General features: G+C 36.3%; 2 protein-coding genes across 3 annotated transcripts in view; one reads left to right on the forward strand and one right to left on the reverse strand.

Annotated features, from left to right (window-relative positions):
* Positions 1-10,481, reverse strand: part of LOC127961126 (neurotrypsin) — a 33,863-nt gene extending 23,382 nt beyond the window's left edge. For both annotated transcript variants that reach the window (XR_008154392.1, XM_052560126.1), the window contains exons 1-5: positions 9,832-10,481; positions 7,862-8,000; positions 6,346-6,524; positions 6,103-6,253; positions 1,652-1,830 (exon numbers count right to left, since the gene is read on the reverse strand). Coding sequence is in view for 1 of the 2 variants with exons in the window: in XM_052560126.1 (XP_052416086.1) it covers positions 1,652-1,830; positions 6,103-6,253; positions 6,346-6,524; positions 7,862-8,000; positions 9,832-10,144 (961 nt within the window). In the remaining variant the exon portion in view is untranslated. The remainder of the gene's footprint in view (positions 1-1,651; positions 1,831-6,102; positions 6,254-6,345; positions 6,525-7,861; positions 8,001-9,831) is intronic.
* Positions 10,482-11,493: 1,012 nt separating this feature from the next.
* On the forward strand, positions 11,494-15,659 carry LOC127961218 (N6-adenosine-methyltransferase non-catalytic subunit). Its single transcript, XM_052560277.1, has 11 exons — positions 11,494-11,684; positions 11,788-11,876; positions 12,071-12,158; positions 12,259-12,354; positions 12,849-12,936; positions 13,032-13,122; positions 13,424-13,565; positions 13,657-13,749; positions 13,829-13,945; positions 14,039-14,249; positions 14,938-15,659. The coding sequence occupies exons 1-11, from the start codon at positions 11,619-11,621 to the stop codon at positions 15,240-15,242; spliced, it is 1,386 nt and encodes a 461-aa protein (XP_052416237.1). The 5' UTR covers positions 11,494-11,618; the 3' UTR covers positions 15,243-15,659.
* Positions 15,660-23,887: the final 8,228 nt, after the last annotated feature.

Raw genomic sequence — 23,887 nt, forward strand, 5'->3', positions numbered from 1 at the left:
AGAGAGTATTAACATGTACAAGTCCTTCAAAACATGTTTTAAAAATGTCTCATCAGGAGTACAGGGAGTACTGTATGGTTTAATAAACTGAAATTAATCAACTCATAAGTCACACACTCGCGAATCAGACTATGTTGCTCTTGAGAAAAAGAAGTCCACTTGGAGTGTTCTTGAAATCATGAACGTATATATTTAAAAAAAAAGTACTTGCAGATATAATATTAAAGGGGGGGTGAAATGCTCGTTTTCACTCAATATCCTGTTAATCTTGAGTACCTATAGAGTAGTACTGCATCCTTCATAACTCCTAAAAGTCTTTAGTTTTATTATATTCATAAGAGAAAGATAGTCTGTACCGATTTTTCCCGGAAAAACACGAGAGGCTGTAGGCGTGACGTGTGGGTGGAGCTAAAGAATCACGAGCGCCAGTAAGCTTTTGCGTTGAGAGCGTTTGGAAGCTGTGACACAGATCCAGAGGCTGAAATTTAACAAGAGCAGCATCAGCAAAGGCTTCTCTATGTGGTTTGTACTGAAACCTTATATATTTGCTTAGCGGTTTTGGAAAATGACTAAGTTCCACTTTATGTCGTCTTTTTTTTTTTTTTAAGCTGTACATGTGGAAAGTGCAGTTTGATGACAACATCGCATGTTGTTTACTTGATGTGCTCACGCGCCGATAGCTAAGTTAACAACACTGAGATATTTGAAGCAGTTTTACTCACTGCATGCGGTTCCAACACACGATCGTGACTCTTTTTCGTTGGGACTGCATTATCCTTAAGAAATAAACGATGTGCAATCCGAAATGCAGGGAACAAACAAAAACACTTGCACAACTCCATTGATGCTCTGTAAAAATAAACTCCATCCACTGGTCCCTTAATGCTGTTTCTCTTTTGGTAATCTGTGCAGGGTTGTCTTGCCCTGGCAACCAAAAACACTCTCCTTTTGTGTCTTTTCGCGACGCTCTCGCTCTGATCAGTGAAGTCTGTTGTGCTCTCAGTGCTCTGCTATACGGGAGCGCGCTCTTCCGGCAGAAGTGCCTCAGGACCCATATAAGGAAATTCCGCTCCATCTAACGTCACACAGAGCCATACTCGGAAAAAAACTTTCCGAAACTTGTGACAAACCGGAAGAGTTTTTTTTGGAACAGAAATACTCCTTCAAATGTACAACTTAATTTTTGAAACTTTGTCCATGTTTAGCATGGGAATACAACTCTTTAACAGTGTAAAAAACTCAGTATGCATGAAATAGCATTTCACCCCCCCTTTAATGAAATATAAGGCCTTAAATGGGTATGTTTTCGTGACTATGTTTTTAACACTCTTAAGTACACTCTTATAAAGGGTACTATTTAATAATGATAAATTAAATGTTTTCCTAATTTATTTAAATACATAGCATACAAAATTCAATATAAATAATATAGTATATAGTATATTTGATTTTTTCCATAAATGCTTATCAGTACATTTGGCATTTCAAAGACAACATATGTGTCATGATGTACTTAAAAGTCCTACTTAAGTGCATTAAAAAAACCTTCTAGAGTTCAAGAAATTGCATTTATTCTAAATTTAAATTTAAACATCACATAATGTAACAGAAGTGTAGTCTCACACATGTTTGTTCAGGTGTATGTGTATACCTGTGAGCGGGAGACAGGACACTCCAGCATCCTCTGTGTGGTCACAGTTGTGCTCCCCCCAGGCGGTTTTTGCACACTGCTCTATGGAAAGCTCATTTCCTGTGCAGCTCACTTCATCCAAAAATACTTGCCCTGAGCCTGCACCGAAATATGCTCCCACCCAAGCCTTAGCAATGCCCCTGAACACATCCATCAGAAAGTATTATTTAAAAAAACCAACACTTTCAATTCAAAATCACTGAAGTTCCATACAACTCAAAGGAAGTGAAACAACTGCTGTGTTGAAAACAATTATTGCTGCCATCGAACATGCCATTTTTTCCAGCTGATCTGGAGTCATTCGTTTACATAGTCATTAGAAAACCAGAGGGAGCTGTTTGTGTGTGTGCGGGTGCTTCTCGCAGCAGGTGGCTGTTAACGATCCAACTTCCTGTTGAATTAAGTTCCTCCTGAAGACTGACAATGTCCAGTATGTTTATTATGTATATTATGATTCAGATGAGCTTCTTCTCATACTGAAGAACTTCCTTTGTGAAAAAGTGCAATAAGGATTTATTTGCAAAAAAATAAAAAAATAAATACTTGCAGATAAATTTACACACTTAACACTCTTAACACACTTACAGTAAGTACTCTTTTAAAGTCCCCATGAAATCATGAATATGTTAGCCATAAGGTTATCTATAAGTTCAAAACAATGACAAAATTTGCTTTAAGAAGTTGTAAGCATTCAAAACTCACACTTCCACAAATACGGATCAACGATTTTGACGACATCACCCTGAACTTCAGCTTCTCAGCAGATTTTCTGTCCAATCAAATGCTCTCTTGAATCCAAAGTGTCCCGCCCCCTCCACTATAAATATATGCTGAAACTGTGGCAAACACCACTAACGAGAAGAAGAGATAACACCGATGCCATGCACCATCATAAATGACACACTTTTCAAACTATACATCCTCAGCATCATTATAATCACTGTTTTGCTTTAGTAGCAGCTAAATATTGAATATAAAGGGCTAATCTGTTTGAATGTGGCTGACATAAGATGTCAAATGCAGCTTTACCGAGCTCAGTGGCTCTGGCCAAAGCTGTGATATAAACAAAATGCTATTGGCGGTTTAAAATAGGGGGCAGGGCTCGATATTTCCCACCCGGTCTTCCTGTTTCAGTTGAAATTACGTCAACTCATAGAATAACACTGCGTGTTTCACAGGACTTCAGTTGATCTTTAAAAGTCCACTTTCTAATAATGTCAAATTTTGTTATAGTATGCTTTTGTCATGCTTTTAAGTAAATTTATTTGGATGTGAACTCATTTTTTAAAGCACATGTAAAATACTTGATTTTTTTTTTTACTTGTAGTGTACATTTAAAAATATATATATTTTTTATAACACTTACATTTAGAGAAGCAGAAAATTCTCAATATGTGTTTAAGTCCTACATAGGTGGGTCAAAAAAGTACTCTAAAGTTCGTCTATTATAAAATATTTATAATTATAATACATTTTCATTTAATTGCAATTAACATGCAGTTAAGTGCCCAAAGACATTGCATTCAGTGTGCTCTTAAATAAATTGTTTTAAAGTATATTAATGTTTTTCTTTTTAAAGAGCCTGTCCATATAATATAATCCAAATTTATAATAAGCAAACCCAAAGTTACAATCCATGTCACAAAACATGGTGATAGTGTAATTGGCTGTTTCTTGGTGTTCTCTTACACTTGCAGTAAATGGCTAATAATTTAGGACAATGAGAGCAGAACAGAATTGTTTAATGTATCTATTTTTTTTTTCTTACAGAAATTGTGCATTAATATACGTTTCAGCCCTGAAGGATAAAATCACTCCTTGATTTAGTCTATTACAATTGTTTATGCTAGTATATACATCTTTTTAATTTAACGACCTTCACGTTGATTTGCAGGCAAAATGGGTCACTGCATTACACAGCAGGAAATGAAAGAGAAAAACAGCCTGTAGGTGTAACACTCCAAAATCTAATTGTTTCAAGTATGCGCGAGGGAGCTGCATTAAGAGTGTGCTATGAGATTATCTATATTTATAATTCTTTCTGTGATTAATAGGCAATCAAGCACAAAGTTCAGCAGTCAATAATCAGTGAAAGTTGAGAGGCAAAAAACGTGTGCTCGAACCTACACGTTTTATTCAACTGGAGTTTTTCCACTCAATAGAAACCCTTCACATGAGTGATTATTATGCAAACTCACACACCTGCAGAGCTTACTTTTGGGCACCATTTGTTACGCCCGTCACCGCCGGTATAATCAACCTGATTCACATCTTGATCTTTCCATTCCCTCTTTCTGTAATTCCTTTCTCTCTCTAAATCACCCTTCACGCCTCTTTGCCCTCTCGTTCTGTGTTCCTCTGGCTCTCATCCTCTCATTATCTCCATTTTCTATCTGTCTCTCACTTTCTTACCGAGAACAAGAAAATATTTCAAATTTTTTTATGCAGCGAAAACACTTTACTCCTCTCTTTGCCACTATCTGTCTAACACTCATTTATATATAGCTCCAATTTGTTTATTTATTTATAATTTTTTGAGATGTCAATTCAGTAATTAATTAATATGAATTCCTAATAATTAATTAATTATGAATTATTAAATATCAAAAATAAAATGAATAATAATGCATATCAATTAAATACAAATTGTATTTTCTTTCTTTTTATCATCAAAGTTCAAAACAAAGCAGTTTGTCATATCCAGTTCGCGAACGAATCATTCGATGTAACCGGATCTTTTTGAACCAGTTCACTAAATCGAACTGAATCAAGAACCGGTTGCATTGGTTTTCAGTCAGTCAGTCTTTTGTTCATTATCTGGCTCGGCTCGGTGTTCATCTTCAGTTCTCTCTTCACAGCAGTTCAGTCAGTGTACTGTTTGAGTCAATGAATAACTCCAGGATATAGGTTTGTTTGAACTCAGAGGGAGTGTCAGCCACATTAAAAAAGTTAACTGCTTAAGTCATTTATGGATTAATGCGTATTGGAGACGCGAACCGTTTAAAACGATTCAGTTCGATTTGATGAACTGGTTCAAAAAGATCCGGTTACATTGAATGATTCGTTCGCAAACCGGATATCCAGACTGCTTTGATTTGAACTCTCTCTCACAACAGACACGGAAGAGAAGACAATGCTGAATAAAGTCGTCGTTTTCGCTATTTTTGGACCAAAATGTATTTTCGATGCTTCAAAATATTCTAACTGACCATCTGATGTCACATGGACTACTCTGAAGATGTTTTTCTTACCTTTCTGGACATGGACAGTAGACCGTACACACAGCTTCAATGGAGGGACTGAGAGCTCTCAGACTAAATCTAAAATATCTTAAACTGTGTTCCGAAGATAAAAGGAGGTCTTACATGTTTGGATCGACATGAGGGTGAGTTATTAATAACATAATTATGATTTTTGGGTGAACTATCCCTTTAACAGCCCTATTTACTACACTATTTACTGAGATATTTCCTATCTGAATCGATCTGATTTGATTACTTCTAAAACGACTGAATTGAATTTGAAAACCAAAATGGATACAGTTGGACTTTGTATCTGTTTTTAGAGCTGGAAATTAAATAATTATAATTAATTAATTCAGAATGACTAACTATTTAAAAATAATAATAATAATACAAATATATTAATATTTGTTCATATTTATTTGGTCAGTTAATCAGCATATCATATAATTAATTCGATTTTTTTTTATCTAAACCGCATGCATATGTGGTATGAAATGTGATTCAATGCATTGCATTCCAAAAGTAAGATCAGATTTCAAGTTTTTTTCATGCATGTAATAGCATACACATAGCACACTAGTGTCTACAGTCATGTCTGAATTCATACATTCTCACGAGTGACATTCACTATGTATTGAATGCCAAGAAAGCACATACATGAATGTTGTGTTGTCTGATGTGTCTAATGATTCCAGTGCCATGATAAGAGTGTGTTTTTCTTTTCTTCATATATGTGTACATATAGATTCAGTCTGCATGGATATGATTTCATTACCTACAAGACGTGAATAGGATCTGAGTGTGTCTGTGTGTGTGTGTGTGTGTGTGTGTGAGTGTGGGCATGTTTTTGTGACATATCAGGTCACAACTCTGTATAATGACATGGGTATGACACAGGTATTACAAGAAGAGGGTGACTTATGAGGACATAACCCATGTCCCCATTTTTCAAAACGCTTATAAATCATACAGAATGAGTTTTTTTGAGAAAGTAACAGTGCACAAAGTTTCCTGTGAGGGTTAGGGTTAGGTGTAGGGTTGGTGAATGGCGATAGAATATACAGTTTGTACAGTATAAAAACCATTACGCCTATGGGATGTCCCCACTTTTCACAAAAACAAACATGTGTGTGTGTGTGGGTGTGTGTGTGTGTGTGGGTGTCTTACCCCAACCCCAGCTGCCTGCAGACCACCTCAGCATCATTATCGTCCCACTGGTCATCACACACAGTGCCCCACTGTCCTGCATGATACACCTCTACTCTGCCCTCATACACTGACGGCCCACCAGACAGACGAACTGGGATGAACACTGAAGCTAAACACACACACACTTCAATTATTTTCTTGAGAGTGTTTATTTATGATTATATGTGTGTTTATGTACAGATTGTGTGAGCGTGTACATACCCTCTACTGGCGTGCAGGAGACAGCAGCCGCCTGATGGTTAACACACTCTCCTCTGTTCCAGACGGTGCGACTGCACTGCAGAAGATCCTCTTCCTGTCCCTCACAGCCCACCGACTGCCAGTGAACTACAGACACCACCAGACGGGACAGAGGACTCACACGGGCACGCGCTCTATAGCTGAGACAGAAAGGCACAATAGTGTCATTTTTGATTCATTTGATTTCTTTACTTGAGTCTTTTCCTAGCTATCAATGTATTTATTTTTTTACAGTGTTTTAGCTGTTCTGTAAATGGTAGCGAACATGTGTTGAACTCAGAGGGGCTAAGATCCTAATATGATGGTATGCTGCTCATGAAACGTGATTTCTGATTATTGTTGAATTTGATTATTGTTATATGTTGAAAGCAGTTCATTTCAATTTTTTTGCTTTATTAAATATTTTTGTTGGAAAAAAAATTCAGGATACTCTGATGAATACAAAGTTCAAAAGAACGGCATTTATTTGACATAAAAATCCGTAGTAACATTATAAAAGTCACTCTTTAAAAAAAACTTTTGAAACAATAATGAACAACATTAAGAGTCTTAGTAGGTTTAATGTTATTTATATACTATTTAATAGTGTGCAAAGATACATACTGCAAATATAGTACAAGCAGTGTTGTGCCTGAACGCGTTCATTGAATGATAGTTCATGAACTCGTTCATATTTTGGGTGAACGTGAACTGAACGTGCTGTATTAATGTCTGATGAACGTTACTGTCAACTCGTTCATTCTGGTGTCTGTGAACGGCACGCTCTCTCAGGTTAACTTTGTTCAATAGGTTGCCAGATTTCTATAAAGACTTCCAGGCGAAAACCCGGCTAAAACACACCGTAAACGGGTTTTAATATGTAGCGGACAAACACCCAATCTGGCAACACAAGCCACCAGTGTCGCACCTCCGTCCGCCGCATGCGTGACGCGTCATCAAAAAATAAATAAATAAATAAATAAATAAAAAACATGGAGGCGACAACAGCATGTAGCAAGAATGCGTATGATCATTTAAAATAAATTTTATGATGTTTATGACAAGGTCGGTGAGAATGGGAGACAAAGCAATAAAGCAACAAGGGGGGAGTGCTGTCCCCTCAATGCTAATGTAAACCCTGGTTGGATAAGGATTCAAAATTGGATATGAAGATGAAATCTGACGCATAGCTTCATTGTTAAAACTGATAAAATAATTGCTGTCTGTGATTCTATATGGGCTGTTGCAATAATTTTGAAAAATAATAGCTCGCAGCAACATATGGAAAAAAAGAACTATGAACTAGTTCATTTTTGGAACTGTGTGACCTTAGTTCAAAATTTTGTAGTTTGAACTATGAATTGAACTAGTTCATTTTAAAATTTGTGAATTGAACTTTGAACTAGTTCATGTAGAAAGTGAACTTTCCCAACACTGAGTACAAGTGATATGACAGTATGTTATCCACACTATATGTATGTGTGTGTAAGTGTATTACCTCTGTCCCAGCTGTCGACACACCACAGTGGCATCTCGCTCATCCCAGCCGTTACTGCAGATGGTTCCCCACACACCATTCAGATACACTTCTACTGTACCTTCCAACTTGGATCTGCCTCCCTGCAGTCGCAAAGAACCTGTGAACGCACACAAAGTCAAAGGGTTAAACAGGAGAGTGCTGTTGACCTTTGACCAAAACAAACATTTGGTTCCACTGGTCTCTGTAATTTTGATAAATGTGCACATTACAAATGTTCCCACAGTTACACAGCAAGATAACATTAATCCAAGACTTGCTTTATGTGATGACAGAGCAATGCTTTCAACTCTACATGAGTTCTAGTCGTTTCTATAATAAATGTGTGTGTGTTTGTGCATGTGATACTACAAATTACTGCAGCTATAATGTGTGTCATGAAAACAATGTGAGCTATTGAGTACAGTAGTACAATCAGGTCTATTATAAAGCAAGTTAATGCAGATGAGAAAAACTTTTTTTCAAAATACATTCTAACCATTCTAACTGGAATATTCCCAGATTTAAGTATATTAATTTGCAGTTGTGTCTCAAAGAGCTATTTTTAGTTTTTGTATATACTTGTATATACAAGTTTTGGATGTGAATAAACTTCGTAATTCAGAGATAATAACAACCAATTTAAAGTAAATTACTAGTAATTCAAGTAATTAATTTTTAAATCATTTATAGCATGCACCATATAAGATGTATTAGAGTTACCCAACACCTAAAATTAAATACATAAAATATATCAATGTAAATTTGCATTAGAATTTTTTAGATTGTTTTTCAAAATTTGACCACAACAGTATGAATATATATCCACTTGCTACTGGAACAGACGTCTGTGTGAAACGTGTGTGAAAGCCCTTTTCATGCATTACGTGTTTACAGTATGTGCAACCCAGCTGCAGCATTCACAGCTGTAATAAATCACACAAAGTACACACACACACACACACACACACGATGGCAGCACGTTCTTCAAACATTTCAGCGCTTCAAAACATTCACAGAATGTTTGGAAAATGATATGCGGCTGATGTGCTGGAAATATCAACTAATAAAATACCAAAATATTTAAATAGACTCAATCGGTTCCCATTTAATATAAGACATTGAGCAAATGTTAACATTCAAAGTGCTTTGAAACTAATACTAGTAATACTGGAAAGAAAAAAATGTCAAAAATAGTAAATATGGAAAAATTATGGAGAAACTCAATTAATCATTTATTTATTTTATTTATTTATTAATAATTTTTGAAGCCTATACTTAAATACAGAAATTTAATTTTAAAATCGAAGTTATGCATTGGAGTAAAAAGTGACACATTGCTCCAAGTCTCTCGTATACAGTAAATTATATTATGTCTTCAAAGTTAGTTATTCTCTCGTGTCGTCACAAAAGTCATACTTTTTCAAATACTGTCTGACTGTCAAGACAACCATAACAGCGCACTGACTCTCTCTCGCGCGCGCGCGCTCCAGCTGGGCAGCTCGAGACCTGCAGGATACTCGCTCGTGCACAAAAATTAATAACTGCAACAGAGCTACTGTTGCAACAGTAATGACATTACATTACACAGACTGCTGCTGGAGATGGTTGTCTCAAAGTAAAACGTCCCAGTGCGCCGGATAAGAGCGCTCGCTTTGTTCTCAGAGTAGGTGCTACCTGAGACGCGCATACCTTTCCCACGCGTGGACGCATTGAAGTTTGGACATGTCTTAGCTTGCTTGCGTGCCCTGCACTGGTTTAATTCTGAATCAAAGGTTTAGCAGAAGATAAACCGAAAACAAACATTATATAAGGTCACTCTTAAGAAAACTTGAACCCAATGTCGCGTGCAGGTAACTCTTGAAAATGAAACACACTTGTCGCGCAGATTAGGCTATAAGTAATTATAAATGGTTGCTTTTACAAATAAGATCATTCTGTCTGGTACATACCTTGCTTGCAGTCGCAGTAGCCCCAGTCAATGCGTCCCCGGTTGTTTGTGAAGAAGCACCAGGGTCGAATTCTCGCGTCCGGGTTTCGGCAGAAGCTATGATCCCCAAGTCCTTTCCCCGGATACCGCTCTATAACACCGGGCACATCGCTCCAGTTAATGCATTTCACGCCTGACTCGGTTGACTCTATGGATCCCTCGTAAAAGCCCGCTTTCCCTCTGCTCTGAATACAGTCGGTGAACGGAGAGCCGTCACTGCGCGCGAGGAGCAGCAGAGAGCAGACGGTGACGAGAAACCGACATCTCACATCCATCACGATCAACCACTGTCAGCATAACCATAACAACAATAACAGTTCCTCTCCAGTCTATGTGGAGACATGCTCCTTGAGTGATCTCATCTTGTCTTTTGTCTGTTGCCGGAGCAGCTCGGAAGCGGATCAGTGAAACAGAAAGCGGGGAAGCCCGGGGCTTAACGACTCATGCATCATTAGAAGTTTCACAAAAGATGATCTAAAGCAATAATGATGTCGAGTGTCAAGGTGCAGAATATCCCGTATAGTAGATATAGTGCAAATAAATTGTAAAAAGAATTCCACTGACAAGTTATCTCAGTTTCAGTCATCACTGTCGGTGTGAAATCTTGTGTTCATTCATGTATTCAGGGAGAAGAGTATTGACCAGCAGCCGAGCCCAGGTCATGTCTGCCCTCTTGTGTCAGTAAAATATAACCAAGAGTCACTGCTGCATATGTCTGTGTGTAGGGCTGTCATTTTGTAATAAAACATCTGTTCAAAAGCGTGTGCTCAGTAAGATTTTGAAATAATTCAGTACTTGCATTCAACAAGGATGCAAACTGATCAAAGATGACAGTAAAGAAATGTATAATGTAACAAAAGCTAATTATAAAAAAATAAAAATAATAAATGCGGTTTTCTAACTTTCTGATCAGCAGAGGATCATGAAAAATGTATCAGTTTTGACAAAAATATTACACTGAATCAGCATAGAAAGATTTTTAATGGAATATGAATAATAGGTTGGAATAATAGCATGGAATAATAGCTATTAAAAATTCAACTTTTCTGTATAAATGAATAAATATATTAAAATAGAAGACAGTATAGAACACAATTGGCATAATTGAATAAGAATAAAAGAAATGGAATGGAATAGAATCATATAATAACGTCTTTAAAATACTAAGGATAAGTGAATCTAGGATTTTTTATAAAATAATTTCTTAGATACAAAATAGTATGTAGAATAAACAAAATCTAATGCAAAGAAATAGGAGGTAAAACTGAAAATTAATGAATGTGACCAAACTGGCACAGAAATTGTTTTCACTTTGAAATTAAATGTGAACACTTTAGCCTACTAGTTAGGCTTTTTTCAAAACATTTACAAACTTCCAAAAATGTCATAATACAAATCGAAACAACAACGCAATGGAAGAAACATTTTAATGAAAAAGAAAGTAAATAAAAACAAAAACGCTAGGAAATGTGCATAAACATTATATTTTACAAACAAAAGTCATTTATAAATTTAGGAAAATTGTGGATGAAATATTTCCCCAGTAATAATAATTATTAAGCGGAATGTAATTAATCTTTTTCAAGTATCAGAAGCCGCTTACTGACGTCATAGTATGCGTCTAGCAGCGTGATGATGTAAAATACGCGCGACGGCTCCTCACGTCGAGGTTTTCAATTCAATTTACCGCTCAATTGTTTACACCAAATAATTGTACCATAAATAATCTCCCTGGAAAATACTGTTGACATGAACAGCCGGCTGCAGGAAATACGTGAAAGACAGAAGCTCAGACGGCAGCTTCTTGCACAACAGGTGAAGAAACACGACTTTTCACCGCATAAAGCCAGTTTAAATGTGTTCGCGGGGTTTGAGTACTGCGATTGTGCTTTATGAAGTTAATGTTTGTTTCTCGTAGCTCGGCGCAGAGAGTCCCGACAGCATCGGTGCTGTTCTCAACAGTAAAGATGAACAAAAAGAGATCGAAGAGACCAGAGAGACGTGCAGGTAACGTAACAGACACATGTTTGAAAACGTGATATAGAAGTAAGAGTATAAAGACAGAATTAAGTCTTCCCCCGAAATGATCAAAGTAGGGCACTGTTGCAGTAAGCAAAGGTTACTTTAAACTTCTCAAATCAGAACAGTGCTAGTAATGATGGGGATTAGTTATCCTCTGGTATGTATTGTGTTTACTGCAGGGCTTCGTTTGACACGTCACTTCCTGTTGCTAAAAGAAAGTGTCTGACTGAAGGTGAAGACCCGGAGGAGGATGTGGAGGAGCAGAAGGTGAGTGAGCACTGATCAGCTGTAAACCTGAGTGCTGTTTAGATGAGATCAGGGTAAGGCTGTAGATAACTGATCCTGGATCTGCTGTGTGATGTTCCAGGAAGATGTTGAGCTCCAGCAGCAGCAACAGCAGCAGCAGCAGGAGGAGAGCGGGCCGTATGAGGAGGTGTACAAAGACTCCAGCACCTTCCTCAAGGTAGATTTAAACACAATCCAGAATGATCTTGCAGTATGTTGGTGATTGCTTTTTAAAATAACAAATATTACGTTTTTTTTACAAGCCATGGTGACACTTTAGAATAATGGTTCATTAGTTATTGTTAGTTAACTCCTTTAGTTAACATGATCTAAGCAAGAACAATCCTTTACAGCATTTATGAATCTTAGTTGATGTTAATTTCAACATTTACTAATTCTTTACTCAAAATCAAAAGTTGTGCTTGTTAACATTAGTTAATGCACTGTGAATTAGCATTGACTTACAATGAATAACTGTATTTTCATTAACAAAGATTAATAAATGCAGTAATAAATTATGTATTTAATTTTAGGTGTTGGGTAACTCTAATGTTAATTTGTTTGTTCCTGTTAATTAATGAATTAACTAATGGACCATTATTCAAAAGTGTTACCCAAGCCATTTTTGTTTTTTAAAAAGCTCATGATGGTAACACTTTTTTTGATTCACAGGGCACTCAGAGTTTAAATCCTCACAACGATTACTGCCAACACTTTGTGGACACAGGGCATAGACCTCAGAACTTTATCCGAGATGGAGGTAAATGTTCCTATGGATCATTGTTCTTGTGTTTTTCTTCCTCTCTCGTATACAGATGTTAGACTGTGTCAGTTGTGTTCTCTGTTGTGCTTCAGGTTTGGCTGACAGATTTGAGGAGTACCCAAAACAAAGAGAGCTCATCCGACTCAAAGATGAGCTCATCGCTGCCACCAACACCCCACCCATGTAAGAAAACCTGCAGTCAGACAATGCCAAATAAAACCGATGCTTGAGACCTGTCTAATAGACCTTAGTCAACTGTTCTTTAACAACAAACCGATTGTTCAGCTGATAAACAAAGTGTTTTGAAAGTTTTGAAAGTTGTAAAAATAACATGATATAGGACTTTTATACAGTGCTGTCAAGTCTGCAAGTCTATCCCTCAATCTTTATTTTCATCCAAGTTAAATTCTGTGTAGCATCGAAGGTCTGTTATATGTCTCATTTGCATGTATTTCTGAATATATAAATGTGTTTTGTATGTCAGGTATCTGCAGGCAGATCCGGACACGTTTGATCTGAGAGATTTGAAGTGTAAATTTGACGTGCTTCTGATAGAGCCTCCACTGGAGGAGTATTACAGAGAGTCAGGCATCATAGCCAACGAGCGCTTCTGGAACTGGGATGATGTGAGTTCTAGAAATGTGCATTGGAAAACATATGGAAATGGATTTCAGTTATACATACTTATTTTACAATTATACTTTTTTTTTTGTATAGATCATGAAGCTCAACATAGAGGAAATCTCATCTATTCGCTCTTTTGTGTTCCTGTGGTGTGGTTCAGGGGAAGGCCTCGATCTTGGCCGAATGGTACATATCTCACAAACAAATACAGTCATTGTCTGTGAGAGTGTTACATATTTGAACATCTCTCTCGCTTCTCTCTCAGTGTCTGAGGAAATGGGGCTTCAGGCGATGTGAAGACATTTGTTGGATCAAGACCAACAAAAATAACCCTGGCAAGACCAAAACGCTGGACCCTAAGGCAGTCTTCCAGAGAACTAAGGTAAAAGACTGTCCTGATTGGTTTGTGCAATGGGCAAACCATAACAATAAGTTGCTACTAATTAAAAACAATTTGTTTTGTGTGTGCATTCAGGAGCACTGTCTGATGGGTATCAAAGGCACAGTTAGACGCAGCACAGATGGCGATTTCATTCATGCTAATGTGGATATAGACCTGATCATTACAGAGGAGCCAGAGATGGGCAATATTGAGAAGCCAGTCGAGATTTTCCACATCATTGAACACTTCTGCTTGGGCCGTCGACGGCTGCACCTGTTTGGCAGAGACAGTACCATCAGGCCAGGTTAGATATGCCCTACTTCTACTAAAATAATTAGTTTATCATAAATCATTATTTACCCGCCTTCATATAGTTCCTGTATGATATATTCTGTGAAACAAACTTTAAAAGTGATAATACAGTGTCACATGTATTATATTATATTATATTATATTATATTATATTATATTATATTATATTATACACTACTGTTGAAAAAACAAACAAAAAACAAGTGAGGCTTGTAAGATTTTTTTTAATGTTTTTGATTATTTTTTTATATCTCTAATTCTCACCAATGCTGCATTTATTTGATTAAGATACATTAAAACACTAATTTTGAGAAATATCATTAGTTCAAAATAACGGTTTATATTTTAAATTCGAATTAATTCTTTTGAGGCAAAGCTGAATATTCGGCATCATCACTCCAGTCTTCAGTGTCACATGATCCTTCAGAAATCATTCTAAGATGCTGATAAAGATGCCTTTATCCTTTATCACATTTGGTTTTTCAGATTCCTTAATAAATAGAAAGTTTAAAAGAACAGCATTTATTTGAATAAATCTTTTTGTAAATGTATAAATGTCTTCACTGTTACATTTGATTAATTTCTCTGTGCTGAGTTAAAGTATTTATTTCTTAACTGAGCAATAACCCGATTGCTAGTGTACTGATCTAGCTCTGATCTAATGTTGTGCATGATTTCAGGTTGGCTGACTGTGGGCCCCACGCTGACCAATAGCAACTTTAATGTGGAAGCGTATGCCGCCCACTTCAGTGAGCCTAACGCTTACTTATCTGGTTGCACTGAAGAAATCGAGAGACTCCGTCCCAAATCCCCGCCTCCTAAATCCATGGCAGAGCGAGGTGGGGGTTCACAGCGTGGAGGACGGGGCGGTTCCGCTGCAGGAAGAGGAGATCGGGGTCGGGAGAGAAATCGGCCAAACTTCCGTGGAGATCGAGGGGGATTCAGAGGCCGTGGAGGTCCACACCGTGGATTTCCTCCCAGATGAAAATGCACAACACGCCAGCTTTGAGACTGGTAAACAGAAAATGTGATGAGATTTTTTGTACCTAAAAAAAGGTGTTGTTGCTTTCAGTGGGTATCATTTTGTTAGCGTGTTAACTAAGAGCGTGATATTTGTATGAATTATTCAACCTCAATTAAACCCTGTTTTCATTTTACAAAACTTTGAGAGGATTTATTTTAAATTTTTTTGTATTATTAGTGTTGCTGTTTGTTTTTACATATGGACATTAATTGAACCGTTTTTTTTATCTCTCACTTGAACACCTGCTCCTTCTGTGTGCACACTTCCTGTGTGTCCTGTGGAGTTTTATGATCAGTGTCAGGAGCTTATTGATTCTGTCAGCAGTGACATGTAGAATTAGTGGTTTGCGGTAAATAAAGCCAACCTAATTGATGTTTTCATGTTTTGTGGTTTGTTTGTTGTGAGGAGCTGCATCATTATAAAAATAATACATTCTGAATCCATAAAGGATAGCTCTAACTTTAGACCACTTTGCATCCATTTATTCTTAGTATTGATCAATAACCAGTCATGCGATAAGCATGAAATAACCAGTTATCGAAGTATTAGTGTTGTTTTCTGGCATGTTTTTGCAATGTGAAACAAGGCACACTCATCTCAATTTATAATACTGTCTTTATTTCATGCACCTTACATTCACACACCAGTCAGTAAGTCAAAATAAATCTTTACAATGACAGCGCATCAGAGACTTTACTATTAACTAACACTAAAAGTATTTTATAAAATGTTACTTGGAAGAAAATGTTATGTTTAAAAAAAAACATTTGATTTAAACTTTTTGCCAAGACAACAGCTGTTATTGTAAAAGTGAAAAAGTGACAAAACAAAATTGCTATAACTAAAATTAACGTGAAATATGCTTTTTTTTAAAAAAAATCCAATTCAAAAACTATAAAAGTATTTCAACGATACTAAAACAACATCGTCTGAAATCAGAGTGAAGCTGAATGACCTGCAGTGTTACTGGACAGACTGATCAGGTCCTGAGACTTTGACATGTGGGTTAATCAGGATAAAGAAGTGTGTATTTTTAATTACTAATTACTAACTAATTACTAAGTGTATTTCTAATTACTAACATTACTAATTCATTGAACACATTGAGGTGTACACACCCCCACACACTTTATTAGTTAAGCAGTCTCTCATTATGTTTCCACTGTTTGTTCCACTAATCTGGAGTTAAAGCAACTAAGGATTACTTCCAAAGAGACTGGACGATCTCATCGCTGATTAAAAGTCAACTGATAACAGCATTGACCAATCAGGTGCTGCCTGGGTGGAGCTTAATTCAACTCAGCAGCGGATTGGCTGTCATAGTTTGTATTAAAACCGTCATCAGCTGATGATGATGATACAACTGTATTATCAAATCTGAAATTTGGTTTACTCACAATTACAAGACTTTATCACATAGACAAATAGACATACAGGACCCTTACAATCACATAACAAAAAAAAAACCTATTCAAAGCTCCAGTATTTCATTTTTGTGTTAATTATTCATGATGTACAAGCTGTATTAGAGCTGAGTTCTTCAAATTGACTGGAAAGTTCTGACAAAGATCTCTGTAGTTTGTTTCGGTGCTAATGTGATGGTAACAGAGGGAGACTGGACTTAGATCAGCTTTGAGCCCAAAGCAATGAATCATTCAGCGTGATGAATGCAAAAATCAGGCTAATTGTGTCTCACTGGAGGCGACGTGCGTCAGGCATGAGAGGGTTTCAAATGAGAAGAAATGAATTGTTACTCTGGAGTCTGTTTACCCTTAAAGCCAGCAGCCTGTTCTTTAACTAAGACTCCAGTGAAGTGGATAAGAAATACAACAAACACACTTCCAAATGAACATATATGACACTATGCTATCTTAAACACTTCTCCTTTTCTCAGACCTGTGAGTGTACATGTTTGACTCCGTGTGTGTGTGTATGAAAGAGATTCACACACACTCTGTTGACAAGAACAGGTGTGTTGAAGTGACACAAGATCTCTGACTGTAAACCTGAATCTCACTGTGAGACAAGAGAGAGAGAGAGACAGAGCTCCTAATTCTCACATTCTGTTCTCATATTCATACCTGTTGCCGAGCTGACTGCGCTTAAATTATGAGAGGTATGTATTACAATTTCATTTTCAATAATTTGATCCACTTCAAATGTTGACTACTATATACTGTTCAAATGTTTGGGGTCAGTAAGGCCATTAACATTAAGAGATCTCTTAATCTTAAGGCAGCATTGATTCAATCAAAATGGCTATAAAACAGTAATATTGTAAATTATTATTTCAATTTAAAATCAATGTTTTCTGTTTGAATACATGTTCAAATGTAATGTATTCCTGAAATCAATCTGATACGCTGATTTGGTGCTCAAGAAACATTTCTGATTATTATCAACAACAAAGAATGCAGGATTCTTTGATGTATTTAACTTAAAAGTCTTTACATGAGTAAATTTACTTAGTCTGTACCGTCACTTTTTATCACTTTCAACCTTTACTGAAAAAAAATAAATATTTATTTAAAATATAAAAAGCGGACAATAATATATGTACAGTAGATTTAAAAAGGCTACATTGAAAAAGTCTCAAATTTTGGAATTCAGAGAAGGAAAGATATATGTAAGTTTCTGCTGTTTTTATGCACAAGTTCTACTTGTGTCAAACCTCTAGATCCTTACACTCACCTAAAGGATTATTAGGAACACATACTAATACTGTGTTTGACCCCATTTCACCTTCAGAACTGCCTTAATTCTACGTGGCATTGATTCAACAAGATGCTGAAAGCATTCTTTAGAAATGTTGGCCCATATTGATAGGATAGCATCTTGGAGTTGATGGAGATTTGTGGGATGCACATCCAGGGCACGAAGCTCCCGTTCCACCACATCCCAAAGATGCTCTATTGGGTTGAGATCTGGTGACTGTGGGGGGCATTTTAGTTCAGTGAACTCATCATCATGTTCAAGAAACCAGTTTGAAATGATTCGAGCTTTGTGACATGGTGCATTATCCTGCTGGAAGTGATCACATCGTCAGAAACAATGCTCAGGTAGGCCGTAGCATTTATACAATGCCCAACTGGCACTAAAGGGCCTAAAGTGTGTCAAGAAAACATCCCCCACACCATTACACCACCACCAGCAGCCTGCACAGTGGTAACAAGGCATGATGGATCCATGTTTTCATGCTGTTTACGCCAAATTCGACAATTCAATTCAACAGAAATCGAGACTCATCAGACCAGGCAACACTTTTCCAGTCTTCAACTGTCCAATTTTGGTGAGCTCGTGCAAATTGAAGCCTCTTTTTCCTATTTGTAGTGGAGATGAGTGGTGGGGTCTTCTGCTGTTGTAGCCCATCCACCTCAAGGTTTTGCGTGTTGTGGCTTCACAAATGCTTTGCTGTATACCTCGGTTGTAACAAGTGGTTATTTCAGTCAAAGTTGCTCTTCTATCAGCTTGAATCAGTCGGCCCATTCTCCTCTGACCTCTAGCATCAACAAGGCATTTTCACCCACAGGACTGCCGCATACTGGATGTTTTTCCCCTTTCACACCATTCCTTGTAAACCCTAGAAATGGTTGTGCGTGAAAATCCCAGTAACTGAGCAGATTGTGAAATACTCAGACCGGCCCGTCTGGCACCAACAACCATGCCACGCTCAAAATTGCTTAAATCACCTTTCTTTCCCATTCTGACATTCAGTTTGGAGTTCAGGTGATTGTCTTGACCAGGAACACACCCCTAAATGCATTGAAGCAACTGCCATGTGATTGGTTGATTAGATTATTAACCAATTTATGTAAAAAGTCTACATTATACTAAGTGAGAAAATATGTTTAGAAGTCAAATAATTGGCTTTTATATTGTCGCTGACTGACACTAAAAGCTGGACTAAATAATGTGTTTATAATAATACTATAATAATCTATAATTTATATATATATATTTAGTTTTCCATAATTGGCTCTATCAGAATGGTTAAACAGACTCTCAGCTCCACACTGGACTCAGATCTACTTGACGTTTACTTGGCCCCGATGAGAAATGTATGTATTCAGTCTCATAAAAAGAGGTTCACTGCAGTGGCCACAGAAGGAATCGACATGGAGGGTTTCCCAGACTCTGTGTACATTCATGCTGCAGCTATTTTCCAGAAAACTCATGTGGAGAAAGACCTTGCTCACCAACTCATTCGCTATAGGTGCTTCTGTCCCAGAGGTGACCGTGACGGTGATGATGATGATAATGATGATGATTCTGGAGTTGTTGGCGATGGAGACAGAATGAGCTCTGAGCAATTAGAATTAGAAGGCACAAGAATCTGATGTGTCCACTTCATCTGGGTTGTTTTTTTTTTTGAGGTGTACAGTCATTGATGTCAAACCTTTTGTGGCCCACAAATCTTTAACATTAATTATTCAGCTCCTCGTGACCCAAAGGTGCAGTTGGAAACATATGGAGAGTCATATATTACTGTTACCCAGAATTCCATTGTTCTTGTCCTACAGTACAGCAGACGAGAGTTTTCCCATTTTATAATGTTATAGAGAGATTGGGATTGGTTGTCAATTTTTTTTTTTTTTTTGTGGTGCTCTCAAACACTAAAATATCCCTGCTAGGTGCAAATGAAATGTTAAGTAATTTGGTTAAAAACCTAATTTAATGCCGTAGAATTTCTGAAAAATGTTGTAAAATATTTATATTGATATAAAATGTATTACTTTTAACGGTCTTATTTTTTTTTCCTGCCTTTTTTAAACATTGTTTGCATTTTCCACATATTTACGATTTGTGGACAGATTAAATATTTTCAAAAGTGCCCTTTGAAAGACACTTCTTAGCCACTTATTATAAGACATCTGTTAATATTATTTAATGGACACAGGCTTTTTTGTATTACAGATGTCTTTTGCTCATTGTTAGTTCATGCTAATGTTTTAACTGATGTTCACTAATATTGTAAAGGTTTACCAAAATAGTTTTGTTGTAATGTTTCTGAAGCTTAAGCTTTATATCAGAAAACATTGATTTGAAGGGAATAGACTGACTTTTGGGTTGAATACTCTCCATGTTTCTTGTCCTTTCTTCTCTTCTCCCCTCGCCTTCCCCCTCGTCTTTCCATTACTGAGGTCCTGAATCAATCATTTGGGAATGTCTGGTCACATTCTGGATGAGTTTCTTCTTGTAGCTTATCTTCCCCACAAAGGTCTCTGACTCATTCTTTTACTCTCTTCACCTCTCTCTCACACACACACACTCACACTCACACTCTCTCTCTCTCTCAAACTTTTTGCTTAGGAAGGCTTTTTACTCTTTTATTTTTTTTAAGGACATCTATTTGCTTTTAGTGCTGTCGGGTCAGACTTCAGTTGACTGACTGCTGTAACACTTTAATGGCTGCGCTGAACTGAGCATGAGGTCAGTTCATACTCAGTCAGTTCTATCATCAGAAAAAAAAGACAACAAATGATTTAAATGTATGTACAAATCAGGAAAAAAATCATACTTAAGCTAGTCAGTGTAACATATTATACAATATATTAAAGGAGCAAAAAGTAATTATTTTTTTTTCTTTTTTTATTGAAAATATTAGAGCTATGGTAAACAATTTTTAAATAATATATAATAAATATCTTTTAATGCATAAATTAATAAATTTTCCTCTGCAAACATTTTGTTAGGAAGAATATTTGAAAAGTCATCCTGAATGCTGATTATTTTCATTTAAAAAAAAAAAATTTTCAATTTTTATTTAAAGTCAATTTGCATTCATTTTTAAAATTCAGAAAGCAAGTCTGAGTTGTAATCCAGCTATTTTTGAATTCAGTTCTCAGCAAAGCTGTTGTAACTCTCACACATCAGTTTTGCTGTCGGGTATATGGATGCGTTTTTTGCTTCCCATTTTAACTCTTCATTATTACGCTGTTGTATTATAACTATCCTCTGCAGTATAGCAGTGATGTCAGAGCATTAGAGTCTCTCTACTGAAGGAGATCCTGACTGACAGCTGCTGTTACTGTTCTCAGCAAATGACTGACATCTGCCCTTTTATCTTGATATCAGTGTTGACTTTGATGTGTTTGATGGTGAGTTTAGGTGTATGGCTCTTGTGGTGGTCATACTCTGTGACTTCCTGGACAGGAAGTTCCAGCCCAGATAACCAATTAAAAGAGCAGAGGAGGGACTTATAAAGGAAGTCAGTCAGGTGGAGGACAGCCTTTGTAGGTCGGTATGTGCAGGTCTGCCCTTTTATTTTTATTTTTTTAAGAGTGTCTCCTAGACATCAATGAGGTAAACAGAAGAGCATGTTGAGACCTTTGCTAAAGTATTTTCTGAGGAAAATGCACTCAAGAGATTTAGAAATGATCTCAACAATGTCTCATATTGCCCAAAAGATTTCAGTGGAAGCCAGTTTCTACTTAAAAGTTTAAGAATAAAAATTAAATAAAATAAAAAATCAAAATGGGTATTTGCTACATTGCTCATTTATTTCCCTTTTTAATCATACAACAGAAACAGAATTTCTATAAATTAAAACTCACACTCTTTCAAAGTGAGAATGAGAAAACAAAATGTGGTTCTATTCATTTCTCTGCCCTCTTTACTGAACTTATTTTTTATCCATTTATTCATCTCTCTCTCTCTGTCTCTCTCTCTCTCTCTCTCTCTCTCTCTACGGTACAAAAATAATTTACTAATTCATAATTCAATTTCAAATTATAAATGAGGATTTTTTTTCAGTAAAAAAAAAGCTAAATTAATGGAGACAATATAATGAATATTTCTTAGTAATCACAGTTTATTTATTAACTTGATAGAATTTCAGCATCAACCTCATTAGTTTACTGTTTTGTGAGGAAAAATCTAAATTACTGATCAAGATGATAGATAGATAGATAGATAGATAGATAGATAGATAGATAGATAGATAGATAGATAGATAGATAGATAGATAGATAGATAGATAGATAGATAGATAGATAGATAGATAGATAGACAGTGCTTGAGAACGCAGACTGAAGAGCAACACACACACACACACACACACACTGTCCAAGCATTAAGTCTTTCCTGTTCCACATTACTAACTGTAAGGATTTAAAGTTGCTGTATCCATGGAAACAGCATTTAATCCACGCAAAAGCAAGTTGGGGAAGGATTATGTGAATGTTTAAGTTATGAGAAAATGGATATGGATATGAACATCTCTCTCTCTCTCTCTCTTCATATTTTTCTCAGGTTGGTCAGTCCGGGTTGGGACGATGAGGAAGAGAAGTTTTTCAGAACTCAAGCAGCTGACGTCACAACGTGTGATGAAAAGAGTTGAGAACGAAGCAAGAGAGAAAATCAAATGATTTGTAAATGACAGGTTTTGTAACATATATAAAGGGACTTAATAGCCATGATGACATGCTGGGATTCATATGCTGTGTCTGTATCTAAACAAGCGTGAAGGAAAGTGTCTGTGCCAGTAGAGTTGATGAGAGTGTTCTCTCTCACACACACACACACACACACCGCTCTCATGCAGAGCTTGATGCATTGCTGTCCTAAATACTGGCAGTGTATCTCCGGTTCACACTAAATAATGAACACACGTGTCTGATCACATTAGCATCCACAACAAGACCACACACTGCAAGAGAACCAAGGCTGGAGCTTCTCGTGTGTGTGTGTGTGTGTGTGTGTGGGTGTGAAAGCTTGCCTTTGCCCTTTATACAGCATATAGACTGGGGCTAGCTGTCACTTTTGTACCACAATGGATAGTTGCACATGTTTGTTGTTGTTTTTATTATCACATTTAAATAATAATTCAATTGAACATTGGCCCCAAAAGCTTTCATTATCACAATCTGCCATTAATCATTGATGGTAAAATAACTGTGAAATGCTAAATGAAATAAATAAATAAAAATCAGGTTAAATAAAATTAGGTCAGTAAGATTATAATATATATTCTTTAAAGAAATTAATACTTTTATTTGGCAATGATGCATTAAATTAACCAAAAGTGACAGTAAAAACATTTATAAAGATTTCTATTTCAAATTTAAATATATATATATATATATATATATATATATATATATATATATATATATTTTTTTTTTTTTTTTTTTATATATAACTATACCTGCCATCAGAACCCCGGGTCACCACACAGATCCATTTATCTGCTCATACCACATTTCTGTCTCATTTAATTACAACAGTATTTCATTTCTTTATTTTTTATAAGGATGTTTGTGACATTTACAGTGTTGGGGGGTAACGTATACAAGTAACGTGAGTTATACGTAATCAGATTACTTTTTTTCAAGTAACTAGTAAAGTAATGCATTACTTTTTAATTTACAAGAAAATATCCGAGTTACTTTTTCCCCATTTATTGATTAACAGCTCTTCTGTCCCCATGTTGAGAGAAATCAGGAGTAAGATGTCACTGTCACATCAACATGGATTAATGAATGAGATTGTCAGAAACAGATTCAGTTTTCCTCATAATGAATAAAAACAGTGAAATGCAACTCAGAATGTGATGTAAACCTGCAATAATTAAATGTTAAATAACACAGATATTTATCCCATTTAAT

This window comes from Carassius gibelio, chromosome A1, assembly GCF_023724105.1.
Source record: "Carassius gibelio isolate Cgi1373 ecotype wild population from Czech Republic chromosome A1, carGib1.2-hapl.c, whole genome shotgun sequence".
NCBI lineage: Eukaryota > Metazoa > Chordata > Actinopteri > Cypriniformes > Cyprinidae > Carassius > Carassius gibelio.

Bases quoted from the DNA above. Each gene is read 5' to 3' on its own strand.
- LOC127961218 (XM_052560277.1), top strand. From the start codon at position 11,619: ATGAACAGCCGGCTGCAGGAAATACGTGAAAGACAGAAGCTCAGACGG. The intron at 11,685-11,787 runs GTGAAGAAACAC...TGTTTCTCGTAG, and splicing joins GGCAGCTTCTTGCACAACAG to CTCGGCGCAGAGAGTCCCGA. The intron at 14,250-14,937 runs GTTAGATATGCC...GCATGATTTCAG, and splicing joins AGACAGTACCATCAGGCCAG to GTTGGCTGACTGTGGGCCCC.